At 37.3% G+C, this 23,241-nt stretch overlaps 1 protein-coding gene across 7 annotated transcripts in view; it reads left to right on the forward strand.

The window, feature by feature from the left end:
* The window catches only part of svilc (supervillin c), a 28,750-nt gene extending 7,447 nt beyond the window's left edge, over positions 1–21,303 (forward strand). For 3 of the 7 annotated variants that reach the window (XM_052551295.1, XM_052551296.1, XM_052551294.1), the window contains exons 3-30: positions 117–281; positions 1,707–1,883; positions 4,969–5,003; positions 6,558–6,619; positions 8,536–8,684; positions 8,869–9,097; positions 9,843–10,366; positions 11,140–11,221; positions 11,413–11,460; positions 13,470–13,538; positions 13,864–13,938; positions 14,399–14,589; positions 14,660–14,814; positions 14,981–15,082; positions 15,331–15,467; positions 16,150–16,297; positions 16,389–16,534; positions 16,650–16,825; positions 17,232–17,373; positions 17,515–17,827; positions 18,454–18,663; positions 18,749–18,956; positions 19,063–19,196; positions 19,307–19,462; positions 19,909–20,037; positions 20,118–20,230; positions 20,324–20,471; positions 20,802–21,303. In XM_052551295.1, the coding sequence (XP_052407255.1) occupies positions 117–281; positions 1,707–1,883; positions 4,969–5,003; positions 6,558–6,619; positions 8,536–8,684; positions 8,869–9,097; positions 9,843–10,366; positions 11,140–11,221; positions 11,413–11,460; positions 13,470–13,538; positions 13,864–13,938; positions 14,399–14,589; positions 14,660–14,814; positions 14,981–15,082; positions 15,331–15,467; positions 16,150–16,297; positions 16,389–16,534; positions 16,650–16,825; positions 17,232–17,373; positions 17,515–17,827; positions 18,454–18,663; positions 18,749–18,956; positions 19,063–19,196; positions 19,307–19,462; positions 19,909–20,037; positions 20,118–20,230; positions 20,324–20,458 (4,210 nt within the window). In that variant the 3' untranslated portion in view covers positions 20,459–20,471; positions 20,802–21,303. The remainder of the gene's footprint in view (positions 1–116; positions 282–1,706; positions 1,884–4,968; positions 5,004–6,557; positions 6,620–8,535; positions 8,685–8,868; positions 9,098–9,842; positions 10,367–11,139; positions 11,222–11,412; positions 11,461–13,469; positions 13,539–13,863; positions 13,939–14,398; positions 14,590–14,659; positions 14,815–14,980; positions 15,083–15,330; positions 15,468–16,149; positions 16,298–16,388; positions 16,535–16,649; positions 16,826–17,231; positions 17,374–17,514; positions 17,828–18,453; positions 18,664–18,748; positions 18,957–19,062; positions 19,197–19,306; positions 19,463–19,908; positions 20,038–20,117; positions 20,231–20,323; positions 20,472–20,801) is intronic. The other 4 variants (XM_052551299.1, XM_052551300.1, XM_052551298.1 and 1 more) reach the window with 2 other exon arrangements.
* Positions 21,304–23,241: the final 1,938 nt, after the last annotated feature.

A 23,241-nucleotide genomic window follows, 5' to 3' on the forward strand; every position in this document is an offset into this window, starting at 1 on the left:
ACTTTTATCATTCTCTATATCCAGCCCTGTCCCTGTTGTGTCTCAGCTGTCCCTTCCGTGCACGCTTTATTTCCTCCAGTTCTTGTCTCTAGCTGAAGTCTTCTGCCTCTCTCCAGGGAAAGTTTGTTGGGCTCGTCTGGTACAGTGGCTGGGGAAAACCCTCCAGACTCCCATGGGCCCTCAACCCCTGACACTCCTCAGTTACACACTCATGTATCAGTAGGCCAGCTGAAGAACGCTCTTCTACAGCAAACCTCGAGCCCAGCTCCGTCTGATAGAGTGTAGGGACGCCTCAGTGTGTGTGTTCATTTCCTGCTTCATTCTGTTTGTGTTACCCCAGGCAAAACATTTTCAGCTGTTTGGTCAGCGCTAACTCTCACTCTAGTATTTTGCATAATGTGAAAATATGTTTGAAATTGTGCAATAAATGCAGTATATATTTTAATATACAATCCATATTAATATAATGTATAAGCTACTAATTAAAAGCTTGGGGTGAGTTTTTTTATTTTTAAAAAACAAGTTATTATTCTTATTCTGCAAGGATGCATTAAACTGGTCAAACATATTATTTCTATTTCAGATAAATGTTGTTGTTTGTACTTTATATTCATTTTAAAATCTTGAAAAAATATATCAGTTTCTAAAAATATATTAAGCAACACAACCGTTTTTAACAATAATAATATGTTTTTCTTGAGCGGCAAATCAGCATATTACAATGATTTCTGAAAGATCATGTGACACTGAAGACTGGAGGCATTACAGGAAAATAAATAACTATTTTTAAATATATTCAAATATAAAAAAATGTCTTTATAAATTGTAATGGTATTTCACAATATTACCGTTTTTATATATTTTTTATTGCTGTCAAACGATTAATTGCATCCAAAATATATATTTGTTGTTCGTTTACATAATATATATTTGTGTGCTGTGTATATTTTTAATGTATGTATTTAAGAAACATTTTTTATGTTTATATATTAAATATATTTATATAAAATATAAGGATATAAATATATAAATGTATATGCATGTAAATATTACCAAAATATATGCTGTATATGAGTGTATCTATATACTTAATAAATATACACAGTACACACTCATATATTACATAAACAAAAAAAAAAAAAAAATTCAGCATTCTTGAGCATAATATTTCTTTCAAAAACATAAAAGAATCTTAATGACCTCCAATTTGAATGGTAGTATATAAATATAAAATAGCTCCAGTCTAATCAACAAATAATAGACTTCATTCTCACTTTTTAAAAGATTTTAAACATTTAAAAAGCTTTTAAATGTTTTCACATTGTTTTTTCAATTCTAACTGTTCAAAATTCTAAATATGTCAAACAATATTTTAAGCATTAGATTTTCTTTGATGGCTGGATCTTTATCCTTGTATGCAAAATATAAAATGTTGAGGTTCACTTTAGTTTATCTTTATCACTGGAGTCTATCTCTGATCTCTTTATGTACTGAACTGTATTTTGTGCACATTTTGTGGTGCTAACACAATGCTAATGTGCACCTGTAGTTGATTCTGTCTAACACTACCTTCTTCAGTGTGCTGTGAGGAGTAGCAGAGCTCTTTTCTAATCTTTTCCTTTGACTCATTGCTTCTTTCTCTGTTTCTTTTCTCCACATGTTCTTCCTCTCCTTCGTCTGTTATGGTCTATCTACTCAAATACTAGAGCCACTGATGGTGGCGTGGTGGCCTTGACTCTTGACCTCGCAGCTCAACCAGCTGCCGAAGGAAGTCGTCGGCGTGCCCGTCGATACATGCCAGGGGATGCTGCAGGGAGCCGCAAAAATAGTGAACGCTTTCGTACTCAACCCGTAACAGCCTGCGAGATAAAGGACAGCTGCGGGTACGGAGACGACTGTCTCTGATCTCCTCTTAGGCCTGCAGTGTGCTTACAGCAGCTGCTTACTAGACACACTAACTTTATTATTAACCTTTTAAGATGTGACAAAACCATTCGTACATGCAAATGCCTCTGAACATTGCTTACATACATTACATACATTACCATTCAGAAGTTTGTGGTTTTAATGAATACTATTATTCATCAAGGAAGCTTTGAATTGATCTAAAGTGAAAGTAAATAAATTTTTAATGTTACACAAGTTTTCTGTAGTTGGTAAGCATAAGAAATTTATTTCAAAAACATTTTCAAAATTGCACCGAACCCAACTTTTGAACAGTAGTCTATGTACATGAAGTGGAGTGTGTTTCTGCCACTGGATAAAAAAGAAAGAAAGAAAGAAAGAAAGAAAGAAAGAAAGAAAGAAAGAAAGAAAGAAAGAAAGAAAGAAGAATGGTATTAATAAAAGGTTCTTACAATTTAAGTTTCTTACAATTTAGAGGTGCTCCGATCACGATCGGCGATCGTTAATGCGCATCTCATCAGTAAAGCCGGTTCTCTAATCAGTGGTTAATTCCATCAGGTACGTGATTTCACATAGAGCAGCTGTTACTACACAGAGCCGTTGTTAACTGAGAAGATGCAACAAAAAACACTGAAAATGAAGTGGAATTGCGCATCTTCTCAGTTAACAACGGCTCTTTGTAGTAACAGTTGCTCCATGTGAAATCACGCACCTGATGGAATTAACTGCTGATTAGAAAACCGGCTTTACTGACGAGATGCGCATAACGATCGGCCGATCGTGATCGGACCACCCCTATTACAATTCTTTTTTTTTTTCCTTGAAATTTTGAGTTTAGATCTGAGTTTTGCAAGAAAAAGTCTAAACTGTCATGAAGAATAGCAATTCAATTTTTTCTTCAGTGGGGGGGGAACAAAATAACAGTTGATGTAAACTCAGCATTCTGATAAAAGAATCAGAATTCTGAGTTGCGAGTTCTTAAAAAAAAAAATGTCTGAATTGTTAGATATATTTTTTTTATAATTGGGTACAGGATTAAAGGATGTAGAATATGTTCATGCTGAATAAGACATGAATATGTGCTTTATAATAATCAGCCAAAATGCCAGTAACATGCATGCTTATGAGATAAGTGAGATTTGGTCCCTAAACCAAAGTATTACTACACACACACTCACACATACCGTATTTTCCGGACTATAACTCGCACTTTTTTCATAGTTTGGCTGTTCCTGCGACTTATAGTCAGGTGCGACTTATTTATCAAAATTAATTTGACATGAACCGAGAGAAATAAGCCAAGAGAAATTAACCAATAGAAAACATTACCGTCTACAGCCGCTAGAGGGCGCTCTATGCAGCTCAGTGCTCCTGTAGTGCACACTGAAGACACAGAGCGCCCTCTTGTGGCTGTAGACGGTAATGTTTTCTCTTGGTGCTTGGTTCTAAATGAATGCGACTTATAGTCCAGTGTAACTTATATATGTTTTTTTTTCATCATCATGACGTATTTTTGGACTGATGCGACTTATACTCAGGTGCGACTTATAGTACGAAAAATACGGTATATTTATAATTTATAAATGTTGTATCACTTCATAAAATCAAACAAATGTTTAACACTAGCACTACCGGAATTCTATAACTACTAGAACTGCCAATAGCGGTCATTTTGACTGTTCATACCAGACAGCAGTGAATGTCATTTTTGTCATGTTATATTTACTTCAAAGCTTCTATGGTCATGTTTTATGAAAAATGTGGGGTAATTTAAGCATACATAATATAATATGTTCGTGATATTATTGTGTAAGAGCTACTAGACCTCCCACAAAAGTGCATGCCGCAATTTGCTTTCCGCAATTTGCATCCGGCAAGCTGGAGATCAAAGTTTTTCACCGCAGTTAAAATGTTGTTTTTGAAAGTCAAAATGTCAACAAATATAAAATGAAGCAGAATATTTCGTTAGATAAAAACATATTGTGAATTTTGGAAATGATTACATCTGTCTTTATTCAATACATTTTGACTTTTGGAGTTTACAATGCTTTAGCATTATCGGAAACCACACGAATCGGAAACAATTTTATGCAGCCTCTAATGAAATCTAGAACGAATAAATAGTTCTGTTATATTAGGACAGATAATAAACATCATAACACAAAATTGAAATTTAAATGAACGCTCTCTGCTCCTCCATCAGACTCTGCTTCATCAATGTTCTCAAGCAAGGATAAAACCTCAGTGACAGTCATTTTTTCTTTCTTGTTGCCATTTTGACGGTAAAGCTAAGTTTTAGCTTAGCAAAAGCATACAAAACTGCCAGAGAAAGGTTGCTAGGCAACAGCTACGCACATCTTTAACGGCGGGAAAAAGCGCTGAGGAGATACAACGCCTGTAAATATGTACGGTCAAATTGACCGCTATAGCCATTCAAGGTAGAAATACTCAGAACTCTTTTGTGTTTTGTAATTTTAATAAAATAACAATGTTAAAATAAAATTTACATTAATTTAAGAAAAGTCATGGAACTGTAGTCATATGGGTTTTATTTCAACAAAGTTATTACATTGCAAATCTTTAAAACGGTCAAAATGACTGCCTTGGTAGTTCTAGTGTTAAGAAAAGGCTGGGCGTGTTTGTTGCTATTTTAATAATTTAAGAGTGAAATCCAAGGATGTTTTAGTGTTATTGTACCTTTCAACTACTTGGAATATATTCACAGATGTCAGAGATCATAAGTCAGCACAGTCCTTTCCTTTGAGTCAGGAAATGAGTTCAGCGTGTATTTGAAGTGCTTGATAGGATCATCAAACAGGGTGTGTGTGAGAGCTCACAGTGCATTATGTCATGCTTCTAACCTGCACAGATGTGTCTGTGTCTGTCACAATGCCTGTAATGCAGGAGAGGCTTGTTACAGCAGATCTGGCGTGAAGTCATCTCACTTTTTTCTGTGTATCTTTTACTTTGCATGAGAAGGTTTGAATGAGTGCTTGAATGTGAGTTTGATTGTCTGCTGCTTCCTGTTACTCTGAGATCTCTCATTTTTTCTTTATTTCACAGAAGGATGGACGATGAAAATCAAGACAACTCACAAAGTAAGTGCTTAAAATTGCTGCATTTTTAATTTAGGTGATATAAATTGTTAAGTAATTAATGTGCTTGCAAAGTTAAAACCTGCAGTAAGAAGCTCATTTTGACAAGATACATAAGTGAAAACAAGGTGATGGTATAATAATAAAATATTTTTGCAATTAATTGTTGATTAAATTTTAGTATACATTTCAAATGTTTGTGATTGGTATAATTTTTTATGCTTTTTTAAAGATCTTATGCTCACAGAGACTGCAAATATTTGATAAAAAATACAGTAAAATTTTAAAAATTGTGAAATATTATTATAATTTAAAATTAAAATGTTTTCTATTTTAATATTTATATTAAAATGTACTTTATTTCTATGTGCAAAGCTGAATTTTCAGCATTATTGCTCCAGTCTGCAGTCACATTTCAATCAGAAATCATTTTAATATGCACATTTTCTGCTCAAGAAACATTTATGATTGATATCAATATTGCTTAATAAAGTATTAATTTATTTGTTAAAGAAAAAAAACTTTGATTGGTAGTTTACAGTATATAGTACTTTAGTACTTACATTTAAAGCAGTTTGTTGTCGTTGTCAGTGAATGTTAAACTGTTGTCTTAGTGGCCTTTCATACATTTTGTAACTCTAACGCTACATAGTATCAGTGCAATGTAATACATATTTTAAAAATAACATTTTTATAAGTCCTGCTAGTTTTATGATGGAATAAAACGATGGATCAAAGTGAGACAATGTGTAGTGGAAGTGTGTAGGATACCATAGTAAACCAAAACATAAACACTCTTATACACATGCAAATATTTTGAGTAAGTGGATACTGTCGTAAACAGTTATAATGACCTCTGTTTTATTACCGGAGAGAGGATAAATCTTACGAGGCTGCATTAGAGCAAGCTTAAAGACTGATACATATAAGTTATGCTTTTCAGGGCAGTGATAAGTCACACACGATCATCTGATCATCTAAAAACACAGTTAGCATAATGAACAAAGCTCACACATGACCTGAGAGACAAACAGAGGGAAGAAGTGTATGTGTGTGTGTGTGTGTGTGTGTGTGTGTGGTTGAGATCAGCTGTAAATCTGCCAGTCAAGAGAAGTACACACAGGTGAAGAATACATCTGCCAGGCCGTCTGTGATTTTGGCCAAACATGGAGCAATGAGTTTATGAGTGCGTGAGAGAGTAGGTATGATATGTTTGTTAGTCATTTAGTGATCTCACACAGACATTTGGCCATTATGATCTAAGGTGAATCAAATGCACATGTGTTTGCGCGTATGCATTTTATAGTTTATAGTTTAGAACCGAGTGGAATCTGACCAAACTTCTCTATAGAGACAACCTCAATTAGAAAAACGATATGAATAGTATTTTTTAGTCTTTTAATAGAAAGGATTGAGTTATTTTAAATTCATTCATTATAGTTCACTCAATCAACTCTGAAAAACGGTAGTTATGGTATGTTCTCAATTAGATAAATATGTGTGTCAGCACAGTGATCCTTTTCCACATGTAAAGTGTTCTTGCTGTTTTTCTTGCAGTGGATGTAAAGACAGATGACAGAGCCAAGATGAGTGTAGCTGCCAAGATGTCTCTGTTTAAAGTAGGTGAAACAAGAGCCCATCATATCTCTTTAGCATCTGCTGCAGGCTGAAAAGAAAAAGGTCATTGCCATGGATGGAATACACACACACACACACACACACACACACCTTGTATATATTTACCCATGTGGGGACTTCTCAATTTACTGTTCTCAATAGAAGCTAATTATATATACTGTAGACTATACAACCATAAAATACACCTTTTGGTAACTTTTATGATTATTATTATTTTTTTTTATCAGGCATCATTGTCTTATATTTTCAGAAGTTACACACTCAGAACATACACTCATATTCAAAGATCTTCCAGAGTTTATTTATTTAGTTTTCAGAATAAAGCAAATATATTAGTTGTGAAAAACAACTTCTAGGAAACATTAGATGATTAATTTTGAATGCACTCATTCAAATCTTGTGTTATGTGCAATTTTGGTGTTCTCTCTCTCTCTCTCTCTCTCTGTCTCTCTGTTTCTGATCCAGTATATTTTCTCTTCTCTGTTCTCTCTCTATGTCTGTCTTTGGACTGTAGGTGGTAATAAGACACCTGGAGTGTTTGGTTACAGTGTGACCCACTGGGTTTCATTGGTTACTGTGTCTTCCTTACCCACAGTGCCAACCAAGGCTCTATTTTATTCATTCTGCCATTGACCCACTTAAACAAAGACATTTAAAACTGCATTGCAATTTCATTTTTGCAGATACAGCGATAATTCTGTAATTTATTCATCCACGTGTTTATTTGGATGATGTGGGGAACACATAAGTAGAAAAAAATAAATAATTTTTTTTTACATTCGATGAAAGTGAATTGTGACCAGGGACAAAAGGTGAAGTATATTAGAGTGTATGCCTGGCAAGAGTGTATGCCAACATAAATTTAACGACTGAAATCTGAAATCACTTTTATGGTCATTTTTTGAATTTGATGCCACTTGGTCACCATTCACATTTATATTTAAGTAACATGAACATTCATTCATTACGCCTGTTTCACACATACTCCGTCTTCAGTGCGTATGCAGTCCGTGTTATGTATGTGGTGCAGAAGCAGCACGGACTCATTGTGCTTTCACACAGGACGTGTTTGCAGTCTGCTACTGGTCCGCGGCTGTTTAGTCCGCAAACAAAACATTTGTTCATTATTTTATATTTCAAATCATGTAAAAAAAAAACACACAAAAAAAACACAAAAAAACACTATTTCAGCATTTTGACTCTTTTATCACAGAACAGTAACAATCTTTCATAATCGTTTTAGTTTAAACTCAATAAATATAAACAACATATTATTCATGCATCTGACTCCTAGGTTTGTATAATAAGCTGCTCAAGCAAGCGGCAAAACATTTAAGCACAACAATTAGCCTACTGTTCTTGTTAGGATAGCCCAAATATTTAAAATTAAAACACCACTGACAGAAACGGTCGACTCTCGTGCCTTTTGCATTTAAATCTTTATTACAAGCAATTGCACGTTTCTAAATGAACTTTGTTTTTCTGCTTCCATAAAAGTGCATAAATTATGTTGCCTGGTTTATTTAAAGGTGCTCTTCTTCTTGTTTTAAACCTAGCCAAAAACCCATGTGTTGCGTGTGAAACACAGTAGGTTTTAATTAGTATACATTTATTGTGAGATTACTACATTTCCATGTCAATCCATGTAAATTTTTACCGCAAACAATGCGCTATCACTTTAATTCAGCGTGTGCAGCACAGCAAAAATAGACTCGGTACGTAAACGATCGCTGCACTGCTGCAGACGCACTGCTCCTGGATCGCACTGACGGACCACAACCGAACGCTCTGATCTGTTAACATGGGTGCGTACAAAAAATATGCAACACATACGCACTGCAGACGGAGTATGTGTGAAACAGGCGTCAACTTTTGATTAATGTTGTTCCTCTGTCAGGAGTTGGAGAAGACCGCTTCACCTGAGGCTTCCTCGTTCCTTAAACCTCGCTCCAGTAATAGTTTCCATGAGCGCAGAGTTCGCCGTAACAACGATCCTCGAGCACTCACTCAGCCAATCACCTTTGAGGAAACAGTGATGGCAGCGAGGTAGGCAGGACAGAGACGGGACATCTGTCTCACAATCTCTAGCAATACTCACAGCAGGAGGGCCACTGTTACAAAGCCCATTGACTTAAAAAGTCATTCTGAGAGTTAATAACAAACAGCATATTTGGGAAAAAGATGATGAGCTTATTTGATGCTTATTAACTGTCTATTATTCTTCCTCCAGTCCACAGTCGCGTGAGGAAGGTGAGGCTGAGCCTGATGCAGAGGATGATGCAGGCACTAAACTGTCGATGAGTGAGAAACTGGCTCTCTTCAACAAACTGTCTCAGCCCATGTTGGGTGCTGTGGGGAGTCCCGCAAGAGACAGCAGCCCTCTAGAGGCCTCTGGGAGACGCAGACAGAAGGGTGCACGTTACCGCACACAGCCCATCACTGTGGATGAGGTCAATTTGGTAAATGTATTTGTGGTGCATAAACATACTGTGTAGGTCTGCATATTTGTAATTACTAGAAGTCTTCTCCATTTGCCACTTGTGGAGTAACTCTAGTCAGTGTATGGTGAGCAAATCAGTGTGTTACAAGAGCTTTAGATCTAGTGACCCTCATGAAAGGACCAGATTTCGGTTTCTGCTGGCTGGTTGATGTTTAGCTGGTGGACCAGCAAAGCAACTCTTTCGCCCCACTGTTTTTTTTTTTGTTTTTTTTTTTTAAGTTGCCAGTCACTGCAACATTTTTTATAATTTTCACAAAATCTTATGACCCCCCCCAGAATATTTTGCATGTATAAATATCTAAACATGTAATGTCAAAGGAAAGAGCTTCATGCATTCATTTTTTATTAACGCTTGAATTTTGGTAGTTTTCATCACATTGCAACATTTTAAACAAAATGCCACTTCCTGGGTTGACATTTCATTCAGTATAAATTGTTAATTTAAAATAAAAATAAATAATGTGGTAGAAATACATATTGCAATGGCAAAATGAAAGTTTGGAAATATAAACTGATATTTCCGCCTGACAAAGGATAGAAAAAACTTACTTAAAACTATTTTTTAGCTGGTGACAATACTAGAGTTCTAATAATTTTGGCCACCACTGTATATATACAGGGAATTGTTTATTTTGTGATTATAAATTCTAGAGTATCTGCTCTGGTACTTTCAAAGACATTGACAAGCTTTCTTCCACTCTTAGCTTCAGAAAGGGCCTGTTGAGCTTCCTCGTCTTCATCTGGCGCCTGACCTCTCTGACCGACAGCAGGCTGAGTCCATCAATCTGAAGCCCAGTGAGGTGCGTCTCTCTGGGCTGAGCTCTTCACAGGAGTGGGGTTCCTCCTCCGAACTCACCTCATCACCCAATCTGAAGCCTACATCAGATAGCAACTCCCAGAAGGCAGTGCAGATTAAAGGCATTTTGAAAAAGAGCTCTTCTGAAGGAGTGGTGTGGAGGAGTGAAAGCAGAGAAAGGGATAACCTGAATGGACACGGCCTGGAGCAGATCGGGAGAGAGAGAGAAATGATAGAAGAGAGACATATGACACCTGCGGATCAATCTCCATCTCCTCTCTCCAGCGCACCCTGGAGGCAGAGGGCAAGGAAGGAAGCCTCTGCATACTCTGGCAGAACACGGAGATCTGCCCCTAAGCCTGAGTTAAGTCCATCTCTATCAGAAGACCTCCAGTTCACTGAACAGAGCAGAGAATCAGCCATCAGTGACAGGTACTCAGAACACACACATACATTATGCAAACAAACTTTTATTTTGTATGCGATTAATCATTTGATGGCACTAGTTTCGTACTGCCGCTCAATTTCAGTTCGCTTCAAAACTCAGTCTGAGATAGCAAACCAGCTCCCAGATTTCCTCTGGCTCCAAAATAGCTGTCCAATCAACGAACAGAGGGCGTGTTGTGAGCCATGACGTAGACGCTAAGCTTAGCGTAAGCGCCAAATTTAAGATTGTAGTTTAGGTTAGGGAAATCAAAAACGACCGCGCATATGGAGACACGGGATGCTATTCGCTCTTTTGTGGAGAATATTCCCTGCATTTGTCAACTAAAGCCCGAACAAGAAGAGTGTTTGTTTCACATTTTGAATGGAGGTGATGTTGTGGCCCTACTCCCGACAGGTTTTGGGAAAAGTTTAATTTATCAACTGTTACCAATCGTCAGCGAGAAACCGGGGAGGCCAAAATCCGGCAAGGCAATAATTGTGATTGCTCTACGGTTTTATTTTCGCAGCATACCTGTGTTTAGAGCGTGAGTTCGAGACAGTTGGCCGGGGAAAACACACATCATAATTAAACGTTATGTTATTGGCTTACAGGTACACCAGTGATTTTAAACTTCAGACAAGTGCTCCCCCACGAGAAAGTAAATGCTTGTCAACTACGTCCCTCCAGACTCTGTCTACGAAGCAAAGCGAAGTAGCAGAGTTTGATATTACCAGGCTACTAGTTTTGACCCTATTAAATGAGAAAATCTTGTCCACAGGCTGACAGCTTTAAAAGCTGAGAAAGAAGAGAAGCAAAATGCTACAGAGAGCTGCAATATCAGTCTAAGCAGTGCACATCAGGTTTGTGAATTGTACTGTGTATGTGTAACAGTAGATGGTAATTTCATTGTGTTTTCACAGAGAGCTAAAGTTTGAAGTTTATTTTTTTTTTTTTTTGTGTGATTAAATGAATGCATCAGCATGTGTTGTTGTGGTCAAATGTACATCACAGGTGTCAGTCTAATGTTTCTTTTCCACACTGCTCCCTGTAGGATGAGAATCTCACTACAGCTGAGTCAAATCCCCAAACTCAGTGCTGGGTAAGAATGTTAAGTGTGTTTTTACAGATCACTCACTCAATCAATCACCCACTCACTCACTCAATCACTCAATCACTCAATCACTCAATCAATCACTCACTCACCCACTCACTCACTCACTCACTCACTCACTCACTCACTCACTCACTCACTCACTTAATCACTCACTCACTCACTCACTCACTCACTCACTCACTCACTCACTCAATCACTCACTCACTCACTCACTCACTCACTCACTCACTCACTCACCCACCCACTCACTCACTCACTCAATCACTCACTCACTCACTCACTCACCCACCCACCCACTCAATCACTCACTCACTCACTCACTCACTCACTCAATCACTCACTCACTCACTCACTCACTCACTCACTCACTCACTCACTCAATCACTTAATCACTTAATCACTCACTCACTCAATCACTCAATCACTCACTCACTCAATTGCTCACTCACTCACTCACTCAATCACTCACTCAATCACTCACTCAATCACTCACTCACTCAATCGATCACTCACTCACTCAATCGATCACTCACTCACTCACTCACTCACTGAATCACTCACTCACTCACTCACTCAATCACTCACTCACTCACTCACTCACTCAATCACTCACTCAATCACTCACTCACTCACTCACTCACTCACTCACTCACTCACTCAATTACTCACTCACTCACTCATTCACTCAATCACTCACTCAATCAATCACTCACTCACTCATTCACTCACTCACTCACTCAATCAATCACTCACTCACTCACTCACTCACTCACTCATTCACTCACTCACTCACTCAATCAATCACTCACTCAATCACTCACTCAATCACTCACTCACTCAATCACTCACTCACTCACTCACTCACTCACTCACTCACTCACTCACTCAATCACTCAATCAATCAATCACTCACTCACTCACTCACTCACTCAATCACTCACTCAATCACTCAATCACTCTCACTCAATCACTCACTCACTCAATCACTCACTCACTCACTCACTCACTCACTCTCACTCAATCACTCACTCAATCAATCACTCACTCACTCACTCACTCATTCACTCAATCACTCAATCACTCACTCAATCAATCACTCACTCAATCACTCACTCACTCACTCACTCACTCACTCAATCACTCTCACTCAATCACTCACTCAATCACTCAATCAATCACTCACTCACTCACTCACTCACTCACTCAATCACTCTCACTCAATCACTCACTCAATCACTCAATCAATCACTCACTCACTCAATCACTCACTCAATCACTCAATCAATCACTCACTCACTCACTCAATCTCTCACTCACTCACTCACTCACTCAATCACTCACTCAATCACTCACTCACTCACTCACTCACTCACTCACTCAATCACTCACTCAATCACTCACTCACTCAATCTCTCACTCACTCACTCAATCACTCACTCACTCACTCACTCAATCACTCACTCACTCGCTCGCTCGCTCGCTCAATCGCTAAATCAATCCCGCACTCAATCAATCAATCAATCAATTGCTCATTTACTCACTAAATCACTCACTCACTCAATCACTCTCACTCAATCACTCACTCAATCACTCATTCAATCAATCAATCACTCACTCACTCACTCACTCACTCAATCACTCTCACTCAATCACTCACTCACTCACTCACTCAATCACTCACTCACTCAATCACTCACTCACTCACTCACTCACTCAATCTCTCACTCACTCACTCAATCACTCACTCACTCAATCACTCACTCAATCACTCACTCACTCACTCACTCACTCACTCACTCACTCAATCTCTCACTCACTCACTCACTCAATCACTCACTCAATCACTCACTCACTCAATCACTCACTCAATCACTCACTCACTCGCTCAATCGCTAAATCAATCACGCACTCAATCAATCAATCAATCAATTGCTCATTTACTCACTAAATCACTCAATCACTCACTCAATCAATCTATCTATCTCTCCTCTCAGGAGCCTGTGTTTTCCTCTGTATACTCTCATTCAAGCTCCACACCTCAATATGTGATGTTGTTCAATGAGGTGAGAATTTCTTAAATTTTTTGTCCACATTAGATTTAGAACTGTCAATGTAATGAATGTGTTCATAAACATAAATTGCTCTAAGCTTGTGCTATTCAACATAACATTAGTGCATCTGTTTTAATGTATATTGTATTGTGAATGTGTTTGTGTGTGTTATGTTTTGGCTGCCTTGTCCATTAAGTTCCACAGAATATTTGAGCAAAACATTTTCAGCATTTACTGTTAATAATGGTCATAATTCATTGATTTGATTTAGCTTTGACTGGCCAAACCTAGATAATTGCTATTATTATACTTTTCCTTTTTCTTTTTGCCTCTCTAGAGGAGTCTTTCTTATGAAGCTCAGGAAGTTTCCACAAGTACTCAAACTCAACCACAGGTGACGGGGAGAGTCAAGGTATTTTTGACATACATAGACAATGCTGTTATAAAGTTTGGGGTCAGTAAGATTAAAAAGAAAGGAAATATATTAATACTTTTATACAGCAAGGATGCATTAAATGAAAATAAAAACAACTACAAAAAATGTTAACATTGATAATAATATTTAAAAAAAATCTTGAGCAGAAAATCATCATATGAGAATGATTTCTGAAGGATCATGTGACACTGAAGACTGGAGCAATGATGCTGAAAATGAAGATTTGCATCACAGGAATAAATTACATTTTAAAATATACTTAAATAGAAGACAATTAATTAATTATTTATATACGTAGGAGACTTCTTCCCAAAACATTAAAAACATTTACCAATCCCAACTTTTGAACAGTAGTCTGTTCAAACATTTAAGTATAATTATGGATATTAAAAAGTACAATAATATATCAGCTAATTCAGTTAGTCTGTTATTTTAGGCAAGCTGTGAGGAGGAAGACTCTCCCACACTCTTCACAGAAACACAAACCATTTGTGCCAGTGAAGTCCAAGAGAGTCAGATGTTTGGTGCTGAGATGACCTCTGAACCCTCTGCACTACCAGTGTGTGCGACCACCGGAGGAGACACAGAGCCAGACCTGAGCACTCTCTGTCAGACCAACACGCCAATGTAAATGCAGATCTGTGAGGGATTTCTCAGTGTGTGAGAGGATACACACTAACACTCTGTTTGTGTTTAGTTTGAGCTCAGCTGTAGCCGAGCACAGGCGCTCAGTTCGACCGTCCCGCAGGACCCAGGGTTCGAGGAACCCATTGCGTGCTCTTGCTGCTCGAGAAGATATCCAGCAGGACTTTATGCAGTCTGAAGAAAACAGCGAAATGGAGAATAATACAGGTTTACAATGAAAATTAGTAACCATTTTATCTTCCTGAATTAGTCAAGGCACTGACAATTTTTTAGGTTTAGCTTATTAAACTATTTTGTCATGATTAATGTGTTAACAACATTAAACATATTTAGCACCATCATATTTCTTTTTTATATCACTTTATTACTCAAGCTATGAAAAATTCTAACTGCACCCCGGCCGATGTCTCTTCCTCTGGAAAAGGGGGCAGACCCACAGTGCCATACAACAAACTTATGCTCATCCAGGTTAAAGGTATGAATTTGTATCTATTATTCATTCAATGTTCTTCTTTAATGCATTTCTTCTCAATAAAATTATTGATAAAAAAATTGTACTGACCCAAAACCTCTGAATGGTAGTATACATTGTAAAATTCCATTGTTTGTATCAGGCATGGAAGCACACTTGATTTCTCAGGGTTCCATGCTTGGAGATTTCCTAAGATCCTCATGCGAGGGTAATGTAGGTAATGTGGTCTGTGCGCGTTTCTGTTCATCCAGGGTGGAGGCAGGTGCAGGTGCGGTTGGTGGAGCCCGGATCACGCTCTCTTAACAGTGGTGACTGCTTTCTGCTGGTCACACCCTCACACTGCTTCCTCTGGACGGGAAAACTCTCCAACACCATTGAAAGAGAAAAGGTACATCAGTTCACACAGAAACAGAGTGATTCCTATGGAAGCCCATTTCTGCCGCTGAATAAAAATAAAGGCTTATTGTGAGTTTACATCTTGCAATTCTGACTTTTTTCTCTTACTTGTGAGATATAAACTCGCAGCTGCAAGTTATAAAGTAAGTATTGCCAGAAAAAAACGTAGAACTGCAAGATTTAAACTTTAAAGTCTAAAGAAAATGTTTAATTCTGAGAAAAAAAAAATCTGAATTGTGAGAAATAGGTATTGCGACTTTATATCTTATAATACTTTCAGAACGTATAAGTTTTTTCCCCCTCAGAATTGGACTTGGGAGTTTTTATCTCACAATGTTGAGAAAAAAAGTCTGAATTGTGAGATGTAATCTTACCATTGAAAAAAAAAAAAAAAAGTGGCAAAAATGGGCTTCTATAGATTCCTGTTTAAGGCAATACAGTAACTTTTCCACCGTAAGCAGTATATTCCTGGGTGTTCAATTAAGATATGGAATACTAAGGAAGTGTTTTTATTTATAGATACATTTTATTTTATTGAAATAAATGTAATAAATACAATAAAACTATTTCATTAAATATTATTTTGTTATTAAGTTCAGTGTTGTCTTTTCTTGTGAATGGGATTTTAAGGAATGGGCTTGAGCTCCTGGCTGTTGACTAATGGTTTGTTGCAGGCGTCTGAAATGGCCTCGGTGATTGTGACCCAGAGGGATCTGGGTTGTCAGGCAACAGGTGTTGTTCACCTGGATGAAGGTGTAAATACAGACAGCCTGCAGGCAGCAGAGTTCTGGAAACTTCTCGGGGGACAGACTCAGTATAAAGGCAAGAGACACAACAGAAATTTTCCTATCATAAACACTTTCATTTTTCAAAACTGCTCAAATGACATTTGTATGTGTGTTTTTCTCTGCAGGTCCAGAGAGTGCTGATGATGATGAGCACTATGAGAGGGCCATATCAGAGTCCAACTGTATTTACAGGCTGCAGGGGGACAGACTCAGTCCTCATGAGGAGGGCTGGGCTATCGTACCGGACCTCAGTCTTCTGAACTCCTCTCAGGTCCTGATCTCCCTAAAGAATGACATGTACTTCATATGCAGCTTGTGATTATACATGATGAAACCCCATTTAAGGTGTTTCGTGAAATGTAATGACGGTACTTTTTCAATTTCAGACTCTGCTGTTTGACTTCGGCAGCGAGCTCTATTTGTGGCACGGGAAAGATGTGGGCCCCAGCGAGAGGAAACTGGCCCTTCAGCTGGCTCAGCAGGTTTGGGACGGAGCATATGACTACAGCAACTGCAGGATCAACCCTCTGGACCCCTCTGGTGGCAGTGCCCATATTCACAAGTACGTTCACTGGAATGGGAGTATTTTCATATATTCGGTGGGGTCTAAAAGTCCTCTAGTGAAAATACTTCTGTTCTGTATTCTTTTAAATGAATACATTTTTTATATTATCTGCATAACCATTTGAAACATTTGCATGAATTTCAGAATGTCTCAATATATGGCTTGTCCCTTTTTTTGTCCATTTCTTTTTTATTACAGAAGCGCTTGATCTGTATGAACTCCATATGTTTATATACATGTAAATGTATAATGTAAAATATATTTTAAAGTTATATTAAAATAATACTATTAATTTTTTTTTTTGGATCTACTGAATGAATAAAGATGAATTTTAAGATGAAAACAGTCAGTGGAATAACCTATTACTTGTTATCACAAACTAATTTACCAATTTGATGTTCAGGCAGGGTATTGGACGGCCAGACTGGGCACTTTTTGGCCGTGTGTTTGACCAAAACGAGACGATACTGTTCAAAGAGAAGTTTACAAACTCATTTGAACAGACGAATGTGAACAAAAATAACATTGTTCCATCTATACAAGAGGTGAGGAGACTGATATATACAAATTTTGATAACAGCATGTCATATGTTTTACTTTCATGCTCTTAGATTCCATCATCCTCAACATTTTTTATATTCTTCTGGTTTTCACTTTTATATTTTGCATATTCTCTCTCTTTCTAGCTCAGTACTGTCTCAGTAAAGTCATCTCAGTGTCCAGTGTCAGCTGAGCAGTGGTCATGTGATGCCAGAGCTCTCTTCGGTGGAGTCTGTCTCTCAGGGGTGTCTCAGATTGTTCTGGATGGTGTGGATGTACGAAGGGGACGGGACACAGTCACTCTGAGTGATGGCCAGCAGGCGGAGTTACACACTCTTGCAGTGAAAACATGGCTTATTTCAGAGGGTGAGGAGTGTGAGGTCTCCCCAGAGAGCTTGGGACAGTTCAGTGAGGGCAGCACATATGCTGTATGCTGGACATACAGCCTCACAGTCTTAGGTAAGTGAATGTGTGGCTAAGACCTTTTAAACTGAATGGCTTTACATGTGTTAGGGCAGCGATTCTGAACCAGGTGTAAATATAATCAAGAGCAATATTATTTATTTATTCATTTGTTTGTTAAAACTTTAGAATAATGAATTTATTTAGAAATAGTTCTGAAAATGCTTGATTTAGACTGCTTAGACTACATTATATTTTTAAGAATGAAAGTATAATAATAATAATCATTTAGAATAATAAGAATAATATTGCTTTGGGAAAAGGTGCAACACTCACTTCTAGAAAAATAAACTAAATTAAAATCAACAACGAAATTAACAAAGTAAGAAAAATGCACCGTATTTGGCTATATATTATATAGTATAAAATAATATATTATAAATTATTTAATAATATTAAAATTTTAATGCAATAAAATATTATAAACTGTTGTGTTTTTGTTTGTTTAACCTTTATAACATTAATTAGCTCTGTCTCCATACTCTGTATATATACTGTAGAACTTACATTTACATCTTTTAAAATTTCAATATTTTATCTATTTTGTAATGGCTAAGTTAATCTGTATAGGTATATAAACAATCTTATATTTGTGTCAGTTAATATTTTGTACAATTTCACAGGAGATGAAATGGCAGTAGGTCAGGAACGATCTGCTCTTTTCATCTGGAAGGGGCGTCACTCCAGTGTCAGTGGGCGGGACCTGTCATCAGCACTGACCAATCAGTGTAGTTCTCAGGTGTTTGTAACAGAAGGGGAGGAGCCGCCCTGTTTTCTGCAGTTGTTCCAGGGAGGAATGGTCATTTATAGACAACAACAAAGCAGAGACACAGGTCTGCTCATTGAAATATCTTATCCTCTCCACTACCTTGGGTCCAGTTAATACATCTGACGTCATATGTTTGGTATGTGTTTCAGGAGGCTGGCGTCTGTTCTGTGTGAGGGGTGACGTCCCAGTGGAGGGCAGTCTGTTGGAGGTACAGTGCTCCTGCTCCAGTCTGAGGTCTCGTGGCTCACTGATCTTGTTGAACAGCCAGCAGGGGGCGATCTACCTGTGGCATGGCTGCAAAGCCCACAGCAAAGCACGTCAGGTGGCCAAGCAGACCGCCCAACGCCTCACACAAATGTGAGCAACATCTTTACAACTCTAGATCATGAAAACTCATAAAACATAATAAAATATGCACATTGCCAGATTGTGTTTGATTTTATGTGGTTAATGTGATGATTAGGTGCCCACCAGAGCTGAGTCTGAGAACTGGCAGCTTTATGAATGTCCAGGAAGTGGAGGAAGGGAAAGAGCCTGCAGATTTCTGGAATGCTATTGGACCACAGGACAGGAAGTCATATGACTGCATGCTGCAAGGTGTGATGTATAACAAACTTGGAAAAATCCCATGTGAACTTGTTACTTCTTGTCACGTAATGAACATTTGAAACCATTTTTTCACAAGAGATGAATTTCATTCCTTCTAGATCCTGGTAAATTTAATTTTACGCCCCGCCTTTATCACCTGAGTGCCCAATCAGGAACTTTCAAAGGGGTGGAGCTTATTAGCCCCTCCCACATGAGTGGTGTTATTACTGCAATGCCCTTCCTCCAGGATAAGATGTATGATGTGCCACATCCAGGTGAGAGCAAGCAAGTTCACATACTGTACAAAGAAGAACAAGTGTTTAACACTACACTTAAAGCAATCTGTTTAGTACTTAAGGAAGTTGACACATAAACAAATTAGATAAATCTTAAATTAATATGTGACCCTGGACCACAAAACCAGTCTTAAGTCACTGCGGTATATTTGTAGCTATAGCAATAAATATATTGTTTTCTGTATTACTGTATTTTTGGTAGCAAAGCCAAAAATCATTAGAATATTAATTAAAAATCATGTTCCATTCAAATATTTTGTAAATTTCCTACCATAAATAAATCATAACTTAATTTTTGAATAATCATATGCATTGCTAATAATTTATTTGGACAACCTCAAAGGCCATGCATAAATCTATGTATAAGTCACATAGGCATTATTTTTCTCTCACACTGCTATGATGTTGTACCATTCTCTTGGCAGCACTGTTCCTGCTGGATAACTATCTGGAGGTGTATTTATGGCAAAGTTGTGAATCTTCAGTCTCACAGCGCCCCCACTGGGACAAAGAGAAGAAGTGTGCAATGGAGACTGCTTTACAGTACTGCAAAGGTGAGTCTGGGCAGATGGATATTAGAAAGCACAGCCTTCTGTTTCTGATTTGGAAGTTATTGTTGGTGTTTTGTGTTCAGAGAGGAATCCTAGACGGCCTCCCATGGCATATCTTATTGATGAAGGGGCAGAGCCTCTCACCTTTACTAATATATTCCCTTCGTGGGAGACGATACTGACACAGGAAGTACAGGTGAGTGAGGACACATCATCATCATCATCATTATCATACACATATACAGAGGAACATGATTTCCACTGACATCTCATTTAAATGTTTTTCCAGGACTGCACGGTGCGTAAAAATCTGACTTTGGTGCAGGATGCTCTAGCTGCTCTTAATAAGACCCAGTTCCCCCTTAAGGATCTTCTAAAGAGACCTTTACCCGAAGGATCTTTTAAACCTGGAGAACCTGTCTAGGCATGATTTCAAGGTTTAACACTTAAACTTGATTATTGTGCATGTACATGTAGATTATTGTATGGCTGACTCACAAGATGACCTTCAAAATTGTCATCAGTTGTTTTTATACTGTTGCCAATTGTATTATACTGACATGTAAAACAACAAATTACAGTTGAATTTGTTTGAACATGCTGTTTTATCTTACATAGATTTAAATAATTAAGATACTTAATTATTTCACTAATGCAAACGTTTCGGGTCTTTGGCTCACCAAGGGTGCATTTGCTTAATCAAAAATACAGAAAAACTGTTATATATGGTTTAAGTAACTTTACTGTTTTTTTTTTTTTTGTTTTAGGTTGCTTTGGGAATGACATGGAATGAATACAACTGTCTTATCAGATTTACAAAAAATGGACCTGAAGAAAAGTAAAGGGCTTTACTGAGTGTCAGCAGCACTGTAAAGCAACGTTTTAAAAGATGTGTTTGTAAGATGACATGTTCCTGACAGCACTCATGTGTACAGTGTAACTGTGAGTGTGTTCAACAGTGTGTGTCCTTTCGCTCTGCTTCTTTTCAGTCTGCTGCTTTTTAAATGCCTGGCGTCCAGCGCTCATTTTGGCCAAAAGCTTTCTACCCAAAGCTAGACAGAACTGATTCCTCTGACTTTGAGAAATAACTGTCATGTTTTTCTTTCCTTCCTCCCCTTTCTCCTCCCTCTTTCTTCATCTCTCCATCTGCCTCCTTTCACTACACAAAGCAGCAGGTGTGAGAGGTCTGATCGTTTCACTGAACTTACAGATGAATTTAGTAATGTTTATTTGAAAATAAAAATGTCATGACATCTTTTCACTGTGAAACTTTAAGTCACCTTTAAAAAAAAAAAAAAAAAATGCATAAACAGTACAAGAATCAAAGAACAAATAGAGGAACAAACAAGGAATGTCAGTAACAAGATTGCTCCAAGAGGAAATGAAAAGAAGAAACACTCATAATCAACAACTGAATGTTGCAATATATTCTTAGCAATGGAACTGAGTCGTATGTGATTGATGACTGAATTCAATACTTGAAATTACAGAGTCCTGAATGTGTGTGTGTGTGTGTGGCTGCTAAAAGTGTGAGTGTGGTGGGGGGTTGAGGGAAGGAATAAGTGTGGATTTAGACTTCATGTGACCAGGCCATGTCTAGGCATCAGATAGACAAAAGAATGCGAGTGAGTTTTACTTGCTGCTAACTGTTCACAACCAGCTAGTTAAAGGTTCACAGGTTTGGGGTTAGTATGATTTTTATTTAAGAAATCAGTGTTTATTCAGGATGCATTAAATGGATGACAGTAAAGACATTTATAAAGTTACAAAAAAAGTATATTTCAAATAAATGCTGTTGAACTTTTCCTTCATTAAGAAATCTTTAAAAAATTGCATTTTAAATGGTTATTTAAAACCCTCGAATAAATATTAATATTTCAGATAAACATTTTTGATCAAATAAATGCAGCCTTGGTGAGCATAGTCGAGACTTCATAAAAAAAACAAAAAAAAAACAAAGTGTTACTGAAACCAAACATTTGAACGTTGAACATCATGAGAGTGAAAAATAAGAGAAAAACACTAATATGAAAGTGCTTTATTAACTTGACATGATTGTACGATAGTGACATATAAATTTGTGACTTGACTTAATACTTACTAAAAAAGACTGAACTGGGAAAAAAGGAAATAACCCACAATTTCTGCATCTGAAACATTTTATATTATTTAAAAAATACACTATGTAGTCTCAAATATAAGAGACAAGGAAGAAAATACAGACCTTGTTTGGTTTATACATTATTTAGCGAAACCATTTTTTTTGCGTTCGATTGTCTCTTTTTGTCATCAACATCTACATATAAATCCAGCATGAGGACATATCAGACAGTATGACTAGTGATTAAACTTGTAACCGACATAAAAATGACATACAGTGAAAGAGTGAGTTTGAAAGTACGGTTAAGTTAAGATGCCTTTCTCTCTCATATCATGGATGTGCTGAGGTATCATCCACTAAATATCATATTCTTTAAAGGTGCATTCGTGCACATGTTCTTGAATAACTTTAAACATGACCATGTGATCCTCAGCGGCATGCAGTGATTGGTCGATCCAGTCCAGGCTGCCAGACATGTGACAGGTGTTTCATGTCACCAGTACCAAGTGACTGACCGACAATAGTAATGCTGTCGCCCTGGTCCAAAAACGAGTTGGTAAAGTCAATGCACTTCCTTGAAAAAACGTAAACATGTAGTAGTCCCTGCCAGCATAAGAAGTTACCTGGCATCCAGAAGAATGGGGTCCATTGGAGGGTACATAGATCGAACCACATCATCCACCCAGTGATGGCACAAAGCAGCTCAGCGTCAGTTCCCACACTCTCAGATGTGTCTGATCAACTTCATGTGACACTGAAAACTGGAGTAACGATGCTGAAAATACAGCTTCACATCACTTAAATAAATATATTAAAATATCAAAGATTTTGAATTGAAATAATTTCACATTATTATTATTATTATTATTATTACATTCACATTATTATTATTTTACTGCATTTTTTATTAAATAAATGGAGCCTTGGTAAGAGAAAGATATTTCAAAAACATTAAAAAATCACATTGATCCTAAACTTTTGAACAGTAGTATTATGCATTTTTCTAAATTATATTATATTATATTATATTGCGTATTTGGTCTTGAAAATGCTTAATTTGAGAACAAAAGTCTACCTTCAGAATTGCAATGCAGTGGGACACAAGA

This window comes from Carassius gibelio, chromosome B3 (assembly GCF_023724105.1).
Source record: "Carassius gibelio isolate Cgi1373 ecotype wild population from Czech Republic chromosome B3, carGib1.2-hapl.c, whole genome shotgun sequence".
Taxonomy (NCBI): domain Eukaryota; kingdom Metazoa; phylum Chordata; class Actinopteri; order Cypriniformes; family Cyprinidae; genus Carassius; species Carassius gibelio.